General features: G+C 39.4%; 1 protein-coding gene across 4 annotated transcripts in view; it reads right to left on the bottom strand.

Moving 5' to 3' along the window:
- Positions 1–17,262, bottom strand: part of tbc1d16 (TBC1 domain family, member 16) — a 70,624-nt gene extending 53,362 nt beyond the window's left edge. For all 4 annotated transcript variants that reach the window (XM_068004109.1, XM_068004110.1, XM_068004112.1 and 1 more), the window contains exons 1-3: positions 16,787–17,262; positions 8,553–8,762; positions 3,912–4,059 (exon numbers count right to left, since the gene is read on the bottom strand). In XM_068004109.1, coding sequence (XP_067860210.1) covers positions 3,912–4,059; positions 8,553–8,762; positions 16,787–17,169 — 741 coding nt within the window. In that variant the 5' untranslated portion in view covers positions 17,170–17,262. The remainder of the gene's footprint in view (positions 1–3,911; positions 4,060–8,552; positions 8,763–16,786) is intronic.
- Between the last annotated feature and the right edge of the window lie 4,312 nt (positions 17,263–21,574).

The following is a 21,574-nucleotide window of genomic DNA, read 5'->3' as shown; positions in this document are numbered from 1 at the left end:
TTAACCTCTACAGAGGAATTAATGCATGATAAAAACAAAAAGCAGGATGTCCAGGCACATCAACTTACTAACAAATATTACTGCAAAGGAATGGGCAAACATTTCTAGAGACTAAAGATAAATAGGCCTCCACAAAGCCACAGATGGCCCAGGCTATAATTCAGGCCAAAAGGATTTCACAAAATACTAAATTAAAATTGTGTCTTTTAACACTTCAGTGATTGCTCTCCTAAAATCAATTAACAAGATGCAAATTAAATTGGGGAGCGCTAGCATCAGACAGCCAACCAAGATGCCCCTAGTCTAAATCCTAGCCTTAAATAATATTTGGACTTGGTTAACAGCATTTGGTGAGGTTTCACAGTTTGTGTTAAAGCTGTGCTTAAAGGGGTGGAGAAAGGAAGGAAAGAAAAACTGTTTCAATCAATCCCACAGTGTAAAAGTACAACTTCTAGAAGCCAATATGGACTGACATTTATGGGATGAATTTGTTTACAATGTTTACTCTACAGTTTCTTTAAAAAAAAATCTCAATATCCTGTGAAATTAGAAAATTAATGAACAGATGAGACAAGAAAAGGAAGTGATGCCTTTCTTAAGATGTAGTCTATAACATGCCCCCCTTGTTCTGATGTGAGCCTATTTAATCTATTATTGTGTTGCACACTGCCTGGGAGTATGATGATCAGGAACACTCTTTGCAGTCTGTTGAGCCTATCCACATGAAAACGTGCTCATTCTTTTAAAATGTTTCTTCTCACCTTCTCTGCCAATGTTCTTTCTATTTTTCCTGAAGGTGGTGACTATATTGAGTTATGATTCCACAAGTGCTGGGAGTCTTCTGCGGATAAGTTTTTTGATCCTGTCCCTGACTCAGTGGGTTTGGATCGTAGTGAACGTTTTTCCCACTAGTTTGCAAAAAGGCTGATCTAACGCAATCTTTAGAGTTTGGCCTAATCAAATATTCACAATAAGCTCCGAGCCTCAACTGAGCCTTAACTTAACTTCCAGTTAAGTAAACTGGCAGTTCTCTTAATGTGGGATGGAATGTCCTGCAACAGCAGCAGCTCTTAAATGGTTGCTGTTGATTTTTCTAGGGAGCAGCCAAAAAATTTACTCCAGCAAAGCTTGGTACTTCATTCAGTAGCAAGGAGGAAAAACAAAGAACTGCCCTATTCACAAATGAAGCAGTGGAGGTACTGTTTCAGAAAGTGCAGGAAAGGAGGGTTGCTCTATTTTGGGCACAAAGGCACCCTCCTCACAGAACAGCCACATGCACTGTGTGAGATGTTGTGGCCAAAAGGATAAATGTGTTCCCCAATGCCCACAGGAATGTGAAAAAGATGAGCCAAAGATTTGGCAGTATCAGGAAAACAGCCAAGACAAGAATACCAAGCTCTTGCCTAGCCAAACTAAATAAGCAAAATATGCATTCCAAAAACAATTTCCTCTCAACTTTACTGCAGTGCAAATGTGCTCTTACTAGGACTCCAACTATTTTGCTTCCACATGCTGGAAAGAAGCTTTGAGATAGGACTTCATCAACCTCATTACCACACTCAGTTCTACTCCTGTGCAGATCAGTGGATATCCTGATAGTGCCCAGAAGCAGAATCTCATTGAAACATACAAAATTCTTACAGGGCTCAGCACAGTAGATGCAAGGAGGATGTTTTCCCTGGCTGGGAGTCTAGGACCGAGGTCACAGTCTCAGAATAAGGGGGAGGCCATTTAGGACTGAGATGTGGAGAAATTTCTTCACTCAGAGGGTGGTGAATCTTTGGAATTCTCTACCGCAGAGAGCTGTGGAAGCTCAGTCATTGAGTACATTCAAAACAGAGATTGATAGATTTCTAGATATTAAAGGCATCAAGGGATATGGGGATGGTGCAGGAAAATGGCGTTGAGGTGGAAGATCAACCATGATCTTGTTGAATGGCGGAGCAGGCTCGAGGGGCTGGGTGGCCTACTCCAGCTCCTATTTCTTAAATTCTTAGAAGTAACTGGCTGAAGTAACAATAACTTGCACATACAGTGCCTTTAACGTAATAAAAGCTTTCCAAACTAGGGGTGAGCAGGAATTAATGTGGGATAAATGTAGTCATTAAAGTTTTTAAAAGAGAGTTGAAGGGCAGCATTCGGGAGGCAGACAAGAAGTTCTAAGTAATAGAGCTGGGAGGTGACAAAGCTTTGGATGTGTTTCAGTGGCAATCGGGTGAGGTCTCCGCTGTAAGAGCTTCCTGTACCTCCCTTATTTCAGTAGGAATATCTTCTGATCGATTCTGCGTTTCTTGCTCCATCCTTGCCTGTGGGTGGGCCTCCTCCTCCTCCTCCTACTACTACATCTGCATCTGCTCCATTGTTGGGTCTCTCTGGATAGCAAAGATGTGGAGCAGGTGACAGATTACAGTGATCTTGAAGATTGAGTCAGGGCTTATTGTAAGCCACCCCCAAATCTATCCAGTCATCTGAAACGCTGCTTCAAGATGCCTGAAGTGATTTTAATACTGATTTTCACAGCGCCACTATCTTTCCTCCTGCTACTGCTCATAGCTGAAGAGGATCGTCTCCTTGCTGTCTGCATTCTTAAAACGGACCAGGTACAAAGGATTGTTTTAACATGAAGTAGTCTGGAAAGTGGTCACTAACCTGATTGGGTGGTAACCCTCGTTATTCACGAAGAGTATAGGATTGTACACAAGGCTCAAATAGTCACATGGGTGCCAATAATGCCCTAAACTTTAGGGAATCTAAAGATTTTTCAACTCTTTTAAAAACTTTGATGACTACATCTATCCCACATTAATTCCTGTTTACCTCTAGTTTGCGAAGCTTGTAGAGAAAAATTCTTCAGAGAAAAAAATGTAGGGCCCTTTCACTCTGCTGTTGGGTTTCCGGGAGGAATTTGTTTGCCCTTGTGAGCATACATCATCAGTGACCTATTTAATGCATCTGTACATTGACTGATGTTATTGACATGCCCTGTGGCAGCTTGGAATGAACATGAGGCATAAAGGTTTAGTGGCACTAGCAGTGTCGTCCCTGTCATCGTCTTGTCTGAAGGTCAGAATGGAGGATATGGCATAACTTTGTAACAATCTCCTTGGTGATGTGGAGCTGGCATAGTCGGCTCTCCTCAGGCATAGCGAGGTACCTATGGCTCAGTGTGCAGAATGGATCCGTGTGTAAGGGAAGATGTGGGCAATCCGCTTCTAATGTAAACACACTTGCCTCTCACCCTTCCTCAGATCCTCATCTTCCACCTTCACCTCCAAAACAAAGGAAGGGGAAAGAGGGAGACTGACTCAGAAGAATTCGTATGGCCTCAGCAGTGCCCCAGTTACACTACTCTATGCAAGTCAGAACCCTATGCAAGTCAGAACCCTTCCCCTTTCTAACCACAATCTAGTTTGCATAGGTCACCATGCATGGACCAGATTGCTCTAAAAACACAGTTACTGCCAGAGATGTGTTGACTGGTGGTCTGTTACCAGTTTGTATAAAAGCTGGCTGAGAAGAAACTGCTAATTGATTTCTCCGAATGATTTTTCATCCCAAAATGCTTTGAAAACTAGCTTAATACAACTGAATTTCTGGTATATCTAGAAGATTGAGGGAATATCTATGACAGACAATAAAAAAAAAACTTTCAGCTTTCTTACAATTTCAAATGCATTTATCAATAGAAATATACAGTGTCACAGCAAAATATCACTAGCTATTAAAACATTACAGCAATCTGCATATGTGTAATACAATTAAATTTAGAACTGGTTTCCAGGTAGTTAAATTACCATGAGATGTGTAAATAGTTTTCAGCGATCCAGGGACCGAATCAGAATTAGTCCACATTGCCTGAGACACTTGCATGATTACATTGAGCCCGAGAGTAGGCAATGTTGATAACATACCTGGTCCTTTTGATGGGTCTCAGTGCAATATTTCCATTGTTGAAACACTTCACCAAGTTTATCAAGTCCACCATGGTGAAAATGGAAAATCTTGTACTGACTTTCACGGCTAGCAATGACTAGTTGTCCACATGTGCACGCTTCATCACTAGGAGGAATACATTTGAGAAACAAAAGATTATATTCTGTTTCTGTACATTCCCCCTCAGATTTCCCCTTCAATTCTTTAAGGTCAATTATATGCATGTATTTGTTTTGAAGGTAAAAGATGATTACTCATATCTGCTAGGGATGGATTGAGATTGCCAAAATCTGGCGAGAGACTATAAACAGTTTTCATATAAAATAGACTCACTTCCCTTCAGTCTCTCCTGTTTACCAGAGGCAAGTTCATGGAGTTTACTGGTACTGGGTCTGCTAAGAACAAAATACTTCTCTCAAGCATAGTTCCGTACTTGGAATCAAACCTGTGACCACAGATCTGAATCAGCATTGGATCCATTATTCAACTAGCTGAATACATTATTTGATAAAAAGCAAAATACTGCAAATGCTGGAAATCAAACAAAAAAGAAAAAGCTAGAAACACACAGGTCAATGAGCATCTGTGGAGACAGCAGAAAGTTAAAGTTTGGGCTTATAACCTTCTTCAGAAGAAGCATAAGAACCTGAAGTGTTGACTACTTGTTCTGTCCATAGATGCTGACAAACCTGATGTGTTTCCAGTTTACTTTGTTTTAATGTATTATTTGAGCAGTCTACCAAAAGTTAGTTAAGATTATGCTTTACACTACTACAGTAAAAACTTAAATGTAGAAAGATATTGATCATATAGGTAATGTTGCTGCACTGAGTTGCATAAGAAATTCAGAAAATTTCAACAACCAAGCTAATGAATCTAGAAAAAAAATAACATAACTGGGGAGGGGGAGGGGGGGGGTGTCTGACATGCATTCCTTTTCAAAACAAATGGAATGCAAGTAGATCTGCAAAATGCTATACTGTTCAAGAAATATTTTGTACAAGCAAACCTTTTTGCAATCCATTAAGAAGTGTCCTGTTACTCAGATACTTGTTCTACTTAAGAGGAAATCTAATCTTTCCTTTTATTACTTCTATTCAAATAGTCAGACAAGTGCTCTGAAGTACCAACGACTAACTAAATGAACAGAGCACTGAGGAGTTTATTGATTGAGAAACACACTCCAACCTCTTTATAACATGGTCATATGGAACCAAGTACACTGTAGTGGGGTACTTTGAGGAATGAACATTGCACTCCAGAGGCAATTGCAAAGAGGTACAGTGCAATCCACAGTTCTTTTTTAATGGAATAACATTTAAATACATTTTCTCATAATTTAATGAACATTCAAAACAAAATGTTGAAGGCCTTTGCAGCAGCTTTGACAATATTTGATTACTTATTTTTTTATATATGAACAAAATGTTCAAATTTCATGAACATACCTATAGATAAAACATTTTTAATACGCATTATGATGATCAAATCTTAGAAAACTGCTTTCTTTGCAGCTTTTTATCTCTCCCTGGACTCCAGTAGGAACTGCAGGACATGAAAAATCTAAAAATGATCATTTTTTAAAAAAAAATTGAAGTATTTGGTTGTCTAATGACCACTTTCTGTTTGAGTACAATTTCCAATTCTACTTTACTATATTTGAAATGCACCCTTTTCCTGTTTCCCAAAATGGAGAGTGAAAGCAGTACTGCTTCCGATCACAACCAACCAAAAGTATAAATTTAACATGAAGCAGCAAACCTACATCATCTAATAACATAACGCTGAAGCTGCAACATAACTGGGACTCCTGCAAACTCTCTACAGGCTCTTTGGGGAATTGAATGACTGTTTTTAGCAGTTATGGTCGGAAGAGTTAAAATAAACTATTTACAGATGTGAAAAGATAGAACTTGTGCATTTTAAAAACAGCAAAGAACATTCAGTGCTCAATGGTGTTAATTCATATAGCAACATGGCAGTAATCCCACAGCACAGTGGTGTTATCAGAGGGCCACTTTCATATCCTTGAGATCTTATACATCAGCAGAAAAACAATCATAATCAGATGTTAATGCATTCAGGTGCCACAAGGGATATGCAAAGTAAGCAAAACAAGAATAAAGGAAGAAAGAGATTTTTTAAAAAAACATCAATGCTAGTCTTCAAAGCCAGAGTTGGCATTTCCTCGGTCAGACTAGCATTTAATATATATTAAAATTACATAAAGTAACCCTTTCCAAATCACCTAGTTGTCAAATTCATATCAACATTATATATTTTTTTAAATGTTGCATTAAGCCCGATTTCTCGGTTAAATGGATAAATGGAGTGTTTAAATTCACATAAAAAGGATAAAATAATGACAAGAATTAACACTTCAATTACAGTAAATTACTTTCAGCCCAAAGAAACCCCAATATAATAATTTTCTTATGGATATAAAAATATTAAACTGCATCAAACTGAGCAAACTATTTCTATTAAAGATTGCAGGCAGCTCACTCAGGGTTGGGTGGTGCCATTCATCTTGCTTCTTTAGTAGTGACAGCTGTATCCTGTTGGCTCATTTCCATATGACATTGCAAGGACTCGTGTTGAAACAATTTATTTTTTAGTTTATGTAATTATGCGCAAAAGTAGCAACTTTCAAAAATAAATATATATTGAACGTCCCCAATAAAAAAACAGTACAAAATGATACAAGAAGAATTTGTTAATGCCATTGCATCACTATCTTAAGAGCTGAGGAAATCACTGCAGCTTTCAAAAAGTGAGTTACCTGCAATTTATGAGTAGCAATACTCACCAGTTAACGTGCATTGATAAACTTCAGCTTGCAGCTGCCTCACATTGATTTGGTCCAATCCAGCTTACGCAGAATCACATTAACAATTGACTTTAAAACAGTCACAATTTACTACAAACCAACATCTGTGATGCTCTACTGCACGAATTGGGAGGGGAAATTGGTCTGAATAGTGTACAATGTAAAGCTGTCATCAGCTATTGGTCTTGTGCCGATTCAGTGGCATGTAACAAGTTCTAGAATTTATCAGATAAGTGGGATGAAGATCTGATGCATGAACTTTAGTATTTTTTCTCTGACACCTTTTATTCAGAACCTTTAAGTCTTGAAAGAGACAGACGCTTGAAAAAAGTCTTTTACAACATTTAACCTTGGTGGCGTCCTTCACAATGATTCTTGGTTCTACTCCTCTTTCTCAGTAAAAAAAAATGGTCTGTGCCTGTTCTCAGTTCTTTTTAGCCAACAGTGGCTCAATGAAGGTCAACAAGTTATCCTTTTTTCCAGAAAAAAGTATAAAAGAGGAAATAAATGAACCTAGAATCCAAACAATGTGTATTAATAAGCAGTTACAAGGAACTTAAGTCAATGAATTTTAATAAAAGTATTCATTTTTTGAAAACTTGTATCATTTAGGTGCACTGGAAACAAGGATAGTGGCAGATTCAAAGCATAAATGACAATTTTTGTTTCTACTGATATTCTTGTAGAAGTCTGTCATGACAATAAGAATTATAAGAAGCAGCCTTAGAGCTCTAGGAACATAGGAACAGAAGTAGGCCATTCAGCCCCTCGAGCCAGCTCTGCCATTTGATAAGATTATGGCTGATCTGTGATCTAACTCCATATACCTGCCTTTGGCCCATATCCCTTAATACCTTTGGTTGCCAAAAAGCTATCTATCTCAGATTTAAATTTAGCAATTGAACTAGCATCAATTGCCGTTTGCAGAAGAGAGTTCCAGACTTCTACCACCCTTTGTGTGTAGAAATGTTTTCTAATCTCACTCCTGAAAGGTCTGGCTCTAATTTTTAGACTGTGCTCCCTACTCCTAGAATCCCCAACCAGCGGAAATAGTTTCTCTCTATCCACCCTATCTGTTCCCCTTAATATCTTATAAATATCTGTTACTGGATTTCAAATGTGACTAATTTAATCTAGATTCAATCAGTGCAGATGAAACCATCAAGAAAACAAGATCAATATCATTCTGGTATTTAGTACATAATACTCTATTTCAAACATTGTCCATAGCCAGGATGGAACAAATTTTTATAAATTCCCCCTCCCACCAAAAAAACTGAAATCCATCATTATTATATTAATATTTTGTTTTATTAATAATCCCAAGGAAATTGGCTCCAAATATAAATCCTGTCAAAAATGTTAATCCAGTGCAAAGCCAGAACAGAAAGTCAACTAGAACCATGAGTTCTGGATCAGTTTAATGTAAAGATACAAGCATAATAAATCTTCTCCCAGTACAACTATCCCATCAGCTGCAGTATTAGTCAGACACCATATATTAATGGCATGATATACAGACATTACAAAATAGGTTTCAACATGCAGGCTTTACCACACCTTCATGCAGCACTGGCAGTAGTCTCTTCCTTATCAGAACTACCAATTAGGCCCATAGAGCATGTTGGAGTTATTCCAGGTAACAGTCCAAACAGGACTACAGAAAGCATCTTTTGGTTAAACTGTTTGGAGCTTCTCTTTATAGATGAATAGTCCATATGGGAGAAAAAGAGAGAAAGACATAATAAATGGAGAAATTCCTTATATTAATGGGAGCTAGATTTCTAACCTGAAAAAAAGGCGCAGTGATCGCATTTGGCCCAAATCAACTCTAAAAACACCATAGAGTTGCTCAAGTGCCAACACCTTCTGCTGCTCTTCCCATTTTGTACTGTGTGGTTGTGTGTAATTCTCAGAAAACTGCAAAGTGTACTGCACATCAGAGGAGTGGTCTGAGATGGAGCTCGCCAAATGAGCCATATGTTCTTCGCACATCTCTCTGTATAATGAGGAAAAAGGGGAAAGAAAATTATTTTTAAAGTATATTTTCTGAAGTAAAATTACAGAGTAGAAAATATGTTTTGTCAGGAAACATAAACAGGCAAGATAGTGATTGTAAATTTACCACTAATGTCACCAAATTAATTTATCTAAAGGATTTTTAAAAAGAGTTTGTTAAATTTGATACCAGTAACCTATTCACTGCCATTCTTATTCAAATTGATAGTTTGAACAGCCAGTCTTACCAGCAGGGTCCTTTACAAAGTCAAACAGTACCAAAGAATAATTTAAATTAACAATGGAAATGGAAGACAACTTGATAATTGGGATATATTGATTCCAATATATTATTGATCATTGGGGTATTAGAAAGAGCAATACATAGGTGCAGCATTAATAGATGATTAACCTAGTGTTCTTCAGCTTCAACTGGATATATTAATTAGCTCCTTCGGTGACGGCATAGCAGCTTCATTAAGCAAGCTCCCTTTACAAAGTAGTTAGTACTCACAGTTTAAAATATGTAAAAAGGTCAAACAAACATTAGAACAAGCACACACTAAAATTACTAATAATGCTTTCTAACAGAGGACATGTTCTCTACTGTTCCTTGATATCATTTAAGCTTCCAAATTTCAAAGTAGAATTGAAATTCAAGGAAGTTAAACTCAAAAGTCTTTTACTGAATACACTGAAAGGTACATTCAATGCAATATATTTTCCACCAATGAAATTACAATAGAATTACAACAGCTTTTAAACTAAGGATTGGGTATGCAGTAAGTTGCAACACTCCTATGGGGATAGGGTGGGAAAGTGGAGTCGAGGTAGAAGATCAGCCATGATCTTATTGAATGGTGGAGCAGGCTCAGAGGCCGTATGGCCTACTCCTGCTCCTATTTCTTATGTTCTTTCAGGTCTGAACATAGCCAAAGTAGTCTTAATGCAGTTCTTCAAAACAAAAGTACCCATAATTTGCACTAATTGGCAGGCATGCTCAAAGATGCGACAAAGAAGACAACTAAAGAAACTGAGCACAAATGTGTTTGCATATGGGTTTCCCCTTCACAGTACTTACAAACAAAAAGTGCACATACAAGTTACTTAAAAATTAGCAAGACAAAAAAGTCATTAAAAAAATGAAAAATTCAAGTTTAATTTAAAAATCACTGTTTGAATTGCTTAAAGCCACATGCCCTTATATGTCTAGTTCCTAATCTGGATTGTACTAGAATTCTCTTCTCCACTACAAACAGTCTTCTTAAACCCTTCTCCCTTGCCTCCTCCACCCTCACCTTCCACAAGTGCAAGGAGCTCATAGACTTCTAAGAACATAAGAAATAGGAGCAGGAGTAGGCCATGTGGCCTCTCGAACCTGCTCCATCATTCAATAAGATCATGGCTGATCTTCGACCTCAACTCCACTTTCCAGCCCAATTCCCATATCCCTTGATTCCCCGAGAGTCCAAAATACTATCTCAGCCTTGAATATACTCAACGACTGAGCATCCACAGCCCTCTGGGGTAGAGAATTCCAAAGATTCACAACCCTCTGAGTGAAGAAATGCCTCCTTATCTCAGTCTCAAATGGCCGACCCCTTACCCTGAGACTATTCCCCCTAGCTCTAGACTCTCCAGCCAGGGGGAACAACCTCTCAGCATCTACCCTGTCAAGCCCCCTCAGAATCTTATATGCTTCAATTAGATCATCCCTCATTCTTCTAAACTCCAGAGTATAGGCCCATTCTACTCTATCTCTCCTTATAGGACAACACTCTCATCCCAGGAATAAATCTAGTGAACCTTTGTTGCACTGCCTCTAAAGAGAGTATATTCTTCCTTAGATAAGGAGACCAAAATTGTACACAATACTCCAGGTGTGGTCTCACCAAAGTCTTGTACAATTGTAGTAAGACTTCCTTATTCTTGTACTCCAAGCCCCTTGCAATAAAGGTCAACATGACTTTTGCCTTCCTAATTGCTTACTGTGCCTGCATGCTAACTTTTTGTGTTTCTTGTACGAGGACACCCAAATCTCTCTGAATACCAACATTTAATAGTTTCTCATCATTTAAAAAATATTCTGTTTTTCTATTCTTCCTACCAAAGTGAAGAACCTCACATTTCCCTACATCACACTCCATCTGCCACCTTCTTGCCCACTTACTTAACCTGTCTATATGCCTTTGTAGACTCTGTGCCCACCTCACGGCTTACTTTCCCAATTGGCTTTGTATCGTCAGCAAACTTGGATACATTACACTCGGTCCCTTCATCTAAGTCATTAATATAGATTGTAAATAGCTGAGGCCCAAGCACCGATCCTTATGGTACCCCACTAGTTACAGCCTGCCAACCTGAAAATGACCCGTTTATCCCTACTCTCTCTTTTCTGTCCGAAAACCAATCCTCTATCCATGCTAATATATTACCCCAACCCCATGAGCCCTTATCTTGTGCAACAACCTTTTATGTGGCACCTTATCGAACGCCTTTTGAAAATCCAAATATACTACATCCACTGGTTCCCCTTTATCTATCCTGCTAGTTACATCCTCAAAAATCTAATAAATTTGTCAAACATGATTTCCCTTTCATAAAACCATTGTTACTCTGCCTAATCATATTATGATTTTCTATGTGCCCTGTTACCACTTCCTTAATAATGGATTCCAGCATTTTCCCGACGACTGATGTCAAGCTAACTGGCCTGTAGTTCCCCGTTTTTTTCTCTCCCTCCTTTCTTGAATAGTGCGGTTACATTTGCTACCTTCCAATCCGCTGGGACCGTTCTAGAATCTAAGGAATTTTGGAAGATCATAACCAATGCATCCACTATCTCTGCAGCCAGCTCTTTTCGAACCCTAGGATGTAGGCCATCAGGTCCAGGGGATTTGTCGGCTTTTAGTCCCATTAGTTTCTCAAGTACTTTTTCTCCACTGATATTAATTACTTTGAGTTCCTCACTCTCATTAGCGCCTTGGTTCCCCACCATTTCTGGTATGCTTTTTGTGTCTTCTACTGTGAAGACAGATACAAAATATTTGTTTAACATCTCTGCCATTTCCTTATTCCCCATTATAATTTCTCCTGTCTCAGCCTCTAAGGGACCCATGTTTACTTTTGCTACTCTCTTCCTTTTTCCATACTTGTAGAAGGTTTTACAATCCGTTTTTATATTTCTTGCTCGTTTATTTTCATATTCTATTTTCTACCTTTTAATCAATTTTTTGGTCATCCTTTGCTGCTTTCTAAAACTCTCAATCCTCAGGCTTACTTCTCTTCTTGGCAACACTTTAGGCCTCTTCTTTTAATCTAATACTATCCTTAACTTCTTTAGTTAGCCATGGATGAATCACTTTTCCAGTGGAGTTTTTATTTCTCAATGGAATGTAGATCTGTTGAGAATGTTGCCATTGCTTATCTACCGTCATACCCTTTAATCTAATTTCCCAATCTACCTTTGCCAACGTTCCCCTCATACCTATGTAATTGGCTTTATTTAAGTTTAAGACTCTAGTTTCTGACTTAAGCACTTAGTCACAAAGTTCTTTGTCACTAAGATTGAGACCTGTGAAGCGCCTTGGGATGTTTTACTACGTTAAAGGTGCTAGATAAATGCAAGTTGTTGTTGTTGTTGGGTCACTAATGAAAGGTTAGGTCAGGTGCTCCCCTGCAACACATTGGGAGATGCACACTTGGCTAATTTTCATGTAGCTCCTAGCAGCCAGTTACAGTACTACAGAGTCCTGGAATCACAGCTTAATCACCCAGGAACACTGTGTGCCAATGTTGGTGGGAATGACTTGGGTTCAGGGAGAATGGGCGAGGGGGCAAGACAGAAAGGAAAGAATAGAGCAAGAAATATATTCTAATTGTAGTCAACTATGAAAAACACATCATAAATCATAGTGTACGATTATTTCCCTCACGTCAATTTTCAAACACAGTATTAATAGCTTAAATTGATGCAAAAAAACTTTGCAGAAGCCTGAGTGTGCTTGTGCATATTTTAATAGCACAACGAAGTGCTCAGCACTATTTTGCCTAACCATACATCATTACATAGTCAAAATCTGAGACCCAAAGCTTTCAGTCGCCTGAATTCTCCCTCTGGGCAATGCAGTCATAGCAAAGGCACATTTGCTGTCGTGTACCAATTCAGTCTCAGGAGTACTCATTTACACGTGACAAGAGAACCCTGACTAGCTAAATAATGAAACAATGCTTAAGGGACAGCACCATGCAATACAGTTGTTGTCTCAGTAGATCTCGGTTGTCACCATGGGAGTATCTCTTCCAATGAGTTACTGACAAGTAATCAAAAGTATGTTTTGTAAGCTTCCAGTGGAAAAGAAACTTTTATACAGTTGATATTTAAAATAGAGCCTGGCTACTGGCTATGAAAAAGTGCATTTCTATGATGTTAATACAATTTCACATCTACATGGCAACCTGCAAATAGAAATTTATGTGGAACATTTCAAAAAGCAATTTTAGCAATTATAGTGAAACCCAATTGCCAGAACACCAAAATAATTCCTTTGCTACCCTGTTCAGCATCATAAAGTGCTTGCTTAATGTCAAACACATAAGCTTAGTAACTTGCAGCTATCCACAAATAAAGTAAATTTGACATACAAGCACACCTAAAACATTCACACCTCAGCTAGATGCAAATAGTCCTATTGTTATCACGCAAATAGTTAGTTCTCAAATTCTTTTCTCAAAAGATTATGCAAGATTTGTATAACACTTCTACATTTTCGTTCTTTGTCCAATTTCCCCATTGAGCAGGGGCCGCCTCACTTCATCATGTAACACTTATCTCAGTTTCCTTCATTCCTCCCATTTTTAAAATTAATTTAATTTTCTTTCTATGCACTATATAATATTCCACAGCAGAAAGAGTAGGTGACATGTCCAACCATTTTCTCCTCCCTACCTTTTTGAGAAACACCTCTAAGCATATCTTCTCCACTTCATATGACTTCACTTCAAATAGCCATTGTACCACTCAACAGGGAATTTCCTTATTAAAACCAATATTCCAGATAATTATAGTGAATTACATTTTGATGTAGCTTCATTATTCAAGACCACCCTATGTGATGGTCAGCTAAGCTCAAATTGAGACTCAATAATCACATCACAATGGTGCTATACTGTTATATTTGAAAAAGGGTTATTGCACTTTCCTCATTTGTGGAGTAACCTGGGATCATATTCTGAAAATAAAGTAATGTATTTTGGGAGGGCAAACAAGGCAAGGGAATACACAATAAGTGGGAGGATGCTGAAAGGTGTAGATGAAGTGAGGGACCTTGGAATGCATGTCCACAGATCCCTGGAGGTAGCAGGACAGGTAGATAAGGTAGTTAAGAAGGCATATGGAATACTTTCCTTTATTAGCTGAGGCATAGAATATAAGAGCAGGGAGGTTATGCTGGAACTGTATAAAACACTGGTTAGGCCACAACTTGAGTACTATGTACAGTTCTGGTCACCACATTATAAGAAGGATGTAATTGCATTAGAGAGGGTACAGAGGAGATTTATGAGGATATTGCCAGGAGAAGTTTAGCTATGAGGAAAGATTGGATAGGCTAGGGTTGTTACCTTTGGAGCAGGGAAGATTGAGGAGTGATTTAATTGAGGTGTACAAAATTATGAGGGGCCTAGAGAGTGTAGATAGGAAGGACCTATTTCCCTTAGTAGAGAGGTCAATAACAAGGGGGCATAGATTTAAAGTGATTGGTAGAAGGATTGGAGGGGAGCTGAGGAAATTATTTTTCACCCAGAGGATGGTGGGGGTCTGGAACTCCCTGCCTGAAAGGATGGTAGAGGCAGAAACCCTCAACTCATTTAAAAAGTACCTGGATGTGCACCTGAAGTGCCATGACCTACAAGGCTATGGGCCAAGTGCTGGAAAGTGGGAATAGGCTGGGTGGCTCATTTTTGGCCGGCGCAGACACGATGGGCCGAATGGCCTCCTTCTGTGCCATAAATTTTCTATGATTCTATGAAAACAATTTAAAATTTAGGAAAACTTTGGCATTTTTTTATGGTGTGGGGGAGGAAAGAGCATCCTCATTTGCTGATGGAATGTCAAACACATGCTTAACTTATAATAATAGTCTTTGCTTACATCACTAAACAATATCTTCTGCCTACAGGCAATGTAATTATTTGGAGTGCTCTTACAGCATTTGTGTTGGATCCCCAACCGTGTCTTCACTTAAATATGACAGTTCATTTGTGATATGAACAATTTTAGAGCCAATATCCTTCAGTACGGAAACACCAGGTAGTGACAGGTTCTGAGTGGCAAAATTCAAACTGCAACTATTCTCAACTGTTAACTTTGTCAATTCAAGACTTTTCAAACACATGGCCAAAATTACCTTAAAAGCAATTTTTTAAATGGCTGAGATAAAATTATATTAAGGGAAACATTGTGTACAGATGGCATCAGACGTTTGGTACTCAACAACAATAACTTGCATTTATATGGTGCCTTTAACATAGTAAATCGCCCAAGGCACCTCACAGGAGCATTAGGAAACAAAACTGGACAATGAGCCACATAAGGAGATATTAGGACGGGTAAAGAGATAGGTTTTAAGGAGCATCTTAAAAGGAGGAGAGAGAAGTGGAGAGGTTTAGGGAGGGAATTCCAGAGCTTAGGGTTAAGGCACAGCTGCCAATGGTGAGGTAAAGGAAGTGGGGGATGGACAAGAGACCAGAGTTGGAAGAACGCAGAGTTCTCAGAGGGTTGTAGGGCTGGAAGAGGTTACAGAGATAGGGAGGGGTGAAGCCATGGAGGGATTTGAACACAATGATGAGAATCTTAAATTTGAGGCATTCAGGGGTTGGGAGCCAATGTAGGTCACGCATAGGGGTGATGGGTGAACAGGGCTTAGTGGAAGTTAGGATATGGGAGCAGAGTTTAGGCGGAGCTCAAATTTATGCAGGGTGCAAGATGGGAAGCCAGCCAAGAGAGCATTGGAATACTCGAGTCTGGCGGTAACAAAAGCATGGATAAGGAGTTCAGAAGCAGATGGGCTGTGGCAGATGGGGTGGAGGTGGACAATGTTACGATGGAAGTAGGTGGTCTTTGTGATGGAGAGGATGTGAGGTCAGAAGCTCAGCTCTGGGTCAAATAGGACACCAAGGTTGTGAGCAGCCTGGTTCATCTTGAGCCAGTGGCCAGGGAGGGGAATGGAATTGGGGGCAGGGAATGGAGCTTGTGGTGGGGACCAAAGACAATGGTTTCGGTATTCCCAATGTTTAATTTTGAGGAAATTTTGTCTCATCTAGGACTAGATGTCAGACAAGCAGTCTGACAACGCAGAGGCAGTGGAGGGCTTGAGAGATGTTGGTGAAGTAGAGCTGGGTATCAGTAGTGTACATTTGGAATCTGACAATGTGACTTCTGATGATGTCGTCGAGGGGCAGCATATAGATGAGAAATAGGAGAGGGCCAAGGTTACATCCTTCTTAGCAGACTGTTTCAGGGAGCAGCAGAAACATAGATGTAAATAACCAGTTCCTTTGCACCCTCTCTCCCTTGCAAAAACTGGTCCTTCAACCTCTCTCACTCTGTGACCTAACATGTTTCGGGATCTCTTCCTCCTTTCCCTCTATTTTCTCATGCTCCTTCTCCCCCACTGCATTCCCTTTGTAATATTACATAAATACAGGTAGGATAGTCTGCCACTCCCCTCTCAGTCCAGGCAACATTGAACCGACCAGATCCTTTGCCTTTCAAAATGAGCATCCAGACGTTTCATGCCACTTTATTCAAGCCTTTTCACACTTTGTATGATATTGAACCGATAATGACTGCCCTGCTTCACCTACAAATGTGTCATTCCCCAGATAGAACACTATATAATACTATTCTTAATTATTTTTTGACTATAGTTATGTGCTTGTCTTTATTTTGTGTGATAAATTCTTCGATAAAGTGTAAAAACTGTAACAGTGAAACATCTGTAACAGAACTTCCAGTGTCACTACCTGCTTTCAGCATCAAGAAACACAGATCTGCTACTTTCTGCCATAGGATCACCAATTGGAGACAGACATAATGGGGATGAGAAAGTATCAGAATCCGACCCGATGGTGCTGTCCCTGCTGACGTCATCAGTGGTTAGATCATATGATGCCTCATCTTCTCCTTGCTCCCTCTTAGAATTAGCCTCGTCCTGACCTTCTGCAGGAACCTCCAGATCTTTCTGGTCATCCTGGCATGTTATTGTTGAAGAAATTTCTGAGTCACTCGGAGATTGCTGTAGTGCAGCATGGGAGATCTGCAAAGTGAGGGAATGCTGTGATGCTCTCTGCTCTGCCCCTGGTGAGCCAATATGCATGGAGTTAGTCATACTCTGTGATACAGTCATTATCTCGTCTTCCTCTGGTGGAACCAATACTTGTTTTTGTCCTGTAGTGCTCAAAGGTCGGTGTACAACAGGTGCATGTGCATGTCGGCATCTCCTACGCTGTATTTTTCGCACAGGAGAACTTTCAGGAGTGATGTATCTTAAAGCCTCCTCATCTTGTCGTTGGATACGGGTGTTAGGGATCCAGGTGACAATAAGTGTTGTTCCCAGTAATTCATCCTTTTCCAAATGTATGCATAAGTATCCTGGATTTGGGGGAGGGGGGAGAAAAGAAGAGAAGCCAAAGAAAGAGTTATTTCAAGAGAAAAGCAAAACCCAAAGGCATAAGATATCACTATTCAATAAAACCGTCACATATATATATTGATAATAAACCTAATTCAGTTCAACATTCATGCTTGTCAAATAAGGGAATGGAAAGTCACATCCAAAAAGAAAAAATGATTACTGCCTTTCTTTCAATGATCCACATCCCATAAATGAATCATAAGAAAACCAGGTTTCTTTAAAGCATTTAGTCCTGTGCTCTATACAAGTGCCCTTCTCTCTTCCCCCTCCCAACAGAATCCACCTTTAGTTCTTTTGGTAAGGAAACCAAAATAAATAATCTGTTCGCTTACCAAGTAGTTTATTCAAAAACAAACAATGAAAATACTTAAACCCACTCCTGATCACAAAGTTTTAAAAAGTCTCCAATCAATGTGTTTTTGGACATGACTGCAAAAAATGTTTTAAAATAAAATATTAACTGATTAATCATGTAAAATTTGCCATTTACAAAGTTTTCCTGAATCTAAATGCTAAAATATCAAAGTAATATGGATGCAGTCAGGTATTTAACGTAATTTGTAAATCTCAGGACCAGAGTTCATAACTAAAATAGTGGCAAGCTGGAAGCAACAAACTGAAACAGAATAAAGTCCCTCCCCACTAATGAGTCATTAAGTGAAACCCATACCAATCAAAAAGTAATTAATTGGACATTAATTAATGCTAATAAAAACAAACTGCACAATTTTTTGGTTTAGAATGGAATTCAAGTCTGTAGTGACAGGTTTAAACATGGTTGGCCAAATACTTTCTCCACGTAACGTTAGGCTACTTAGCAGTGTGTTGTCTAAAAGAACTGAAAAGTCAAAAATATTTTAAGTACAAGCACCCTTGAAATTACATACACGGAAAAATTTGGAACAGTTTCTTCATTACTCATTTACCTCTATTCTAATCATGACATTTCAATAAAAACTATGTAACAGGGAGAAGAAAGATTTTCTCTATCTGTTATTCATAGCAAAATCAAAATCGGATTCTTTATAAATGAATTTACAATTTTGTCACCGTTAGCACACAGAGGAAAATTTCCCCCTAGACTTGAGACCATAAAGATACTTCACTTGGATGAAAGTGGTTAAACCTTCCATAAGAAATGACGAATTAGTGCACCTCAACAGCAATAGCTAAATCCAGATAATCACATAGAATTCAAATGCATCAAATCACTTCACACTCAATCCTATTATCTGAACATCCTGACTATGGTACTGTTAAATGTTTAATCCTGATTCATGGGCAGACTGTTTGCAATATTCAAATTTCCATTGCTAAATACTGTTAGTCCTGCATGTCAGTTAACTTTGCTGAGAACCGTTTCCAGTGGCAGACGGGTCGGTAACCAGAGGACACAGATTTGCGGTGATCGGCAGAACAGCCAGACGTGACACGAGCAAACATTTTTTTACGCAGCGAGTTGCGATAGTCTGGAGTCCACTGCCTTGGGGTTGGGGAGGGGGGGTGCATGGAAGCAGATTCGATAGTAACTTTCAAAAGGGAATTGGATAAATACTTGAAGGGGAAAAAATTTACAAGGCTATGGGGAAAGAGCAGGGGAATGGGACTAATTGGATAGCTCTTTCAAAATGCCGTCACAGGGGCAATGGGCCGAATGGCCTCCTCCTGTGCTGTACCTACAATGATACTATGAACTAACAATTACCTATAAAATCCAGTTTTCTTTAGTTATATTTATTTACGTTCAGTTGTATCAGAAGTGACAACTGAATTGGGGGGTAAATATGATAAGCTGTTCTTTTTTTGTAAGCAGCCTACATGAATTGTAGTCTACATAGAACATTCCTGGCCAAACTGCAGTTGTTATGGATTTATGAGGATTAAACTGCATTTTACAACACACCGTTTTGGTTAATGAGCTTGAAAACATTTTAAATTTACATTATGAAAAGGAGATTTTCCAATTTTTTTGCATAATCCACCATGCAATTTAGAGGAAATATGCCACAGCAAAACGATAACCTTCAAATTATACTGTATGAATATTTCACACGCTCGAATGAAATTACTTTGTCCTCTATTTTAATAGAGGTATTATTAACCTGTTAAAATAAATGGGTGAATGCCCCTATTAAAATAGCAACAAAATTGCATAGGAACCCACTTAGCATTGACACGCTAATTTTAGAACAGCAAAATTTTAAGGCCTAAGCATAACAGGGCTCTGAGAGAACATGTCCAAAGTTTGATTATAAAAATATAACAGTGCTACAATACAAAGGGAAAGAAAACAACATAAATAATGGCTGCAGTTGAGGGCTGCTTTGGTTAACTGTTGATCCAGAGGGCAGGGTTATATGTTATAGTTTAAACACAAGTTATTATCAGCTTTATCCATAGGCTAGTTTTTGTCATACAAAATGAGAATTCTTCAGTCCACCTGTGAAGGTGCTTTGTTTAAAAACTCAGTACTTCAACAAGGTCTCCTGTGTAAAATTTCCCCGATTGGAAAAAGCCTGGCTGTCCCATTCAATGGTATATGAGTCCTGCCAAAACCTTAGGTTCCTAGTCTGAACAGATGTCTAATGAGTAGATATTATACAGATCAGATATTAGCAAAAGTTCAACTGCTGGACAGTTCAATAGTCAGAGGCAGCATAATAAATATTAAAAATAAGCTTTTTGACACACTTAGCACAGGATATATTCTGAGTCCCATGACAATGTTCCTCTATTGAATATAACATTATCCATATGAACTCTCCTACCCATATTCATAGCCACCCTCAACCTTGCCATCTCATATGACCTCCCTTCTCCCATGGTCTCGATCACTGACAAGGCCATCTCTGACCACTTCCTCGTATCCCTCACCACCCACAACCCACCTCCAACCCCACTTCCTTCTACATCTGCCTCTGGGAAAAACTCTCCCCAAGTCACTTAAAACTGCACTTTCTAACTCCCAACTGGCTACCCTTTGGCTCTCCATTTGCTACAATACTTGTGCAGCGGTCGATCTGCTCAATCACTCCCTCACCATCTTTGATGCCCTTGTTCCCAGTAAAACCTCTACTCTCTCCCATCCTGGTCATACCCCCCCTGTATGGCCCCCATCTTCGCTTCCGCAGGGCCAAGTGGTGCAGACTTGAGTATATCTGGTGCACAACTGGTTTAACAGAACTGACTGGACTACATCAAACACCATCAGGCCTCACTCTCCTCTGCAAAAATAATTTATTTCTCCAGCATCATCCTGGACAGCAGAAAACCCCGTCTTCTTTTCTCCACTACAAACTGTCTCCTTAAACCCCTTTCCCCTGCCCCCTCCACTCTCACCTCCAACAAGCACGAGGAGCTCATGGGCTTCTTTGTCACAAAGATACAAGACCATCTGTTCAACTGCCACTGCTGCATTTCTCTTGCCCACAAACTAAACCCACCACAAAGCTCCCCCTTGCCCTAGTCCTGAACTCACATCTTTCTCTAGTTTCTCTTCTATCTCCCCACATGCCCTCTGCAAGCTTATCTTGTCCATGAGACCCATCTTTTGCTCCTTTAACACCATTCCCACAACACTGCTGACCACCCAACTTCACCCCCTTGTCAGAAAACCCAGCCATGATCCCTCTGTTCTTATAAACTACAGCCCCATCTCCAACCCCCCCTTCCTCTTCAACATCATTGAATGTGTTGTCACCTCTCAAATCCCTGCCCATCTTTCCCGCAACTCTATGTCTCAATCTCTCCAATCAGCTTTCTGTCTCTGCTACAACATTGAAACGGCTCTAATCAAACCACAAATGATATCCTCCGTGACTGTGATCATAGTACAGTATCCCACCTCGTTTTTCTTGATCTTTCTGCAGGCTTTGACATGGTCGACCACACCATTCCTCCTCCAACGTCTCTTCTCCATTGTCCAGCTCAGTGGGACTGCCCTTGCTTGGTTCCACCTTTACCAATCTGATTGTAATCAGAACATTTCCAGCAATTGCTTCTCTTCCCACCCATTAACGATGTAGTCCCTAAAGATCTATTCTTGACCCCTTCCTCCTTCTCATCTACGTGCTTCGCTTTGGCGACATTATCTGAAGACATGACGTCAGCTTCCCTG

This window comes from Heptranchias perlo, chromosome 23 (genome assembly GCF_035084215.1).
Source record: "Heptranchias perlo isolate sHepPer1 chromosome 23, sHepPer1.hap1, whole genome shotgun sequence".
Lineage (NCBI taxonomy): Eukaryota > Metazoa > Chordata > Chondrichthyes > Hexanchiformes > Hexanchidae > Heptranchias > Heptranchias perlo.
The sequence above is the reverse complement of the archived record's forward strand: the minus strand, read 5'-3'. Positions and strand labels throughout refer to the sequence as shown.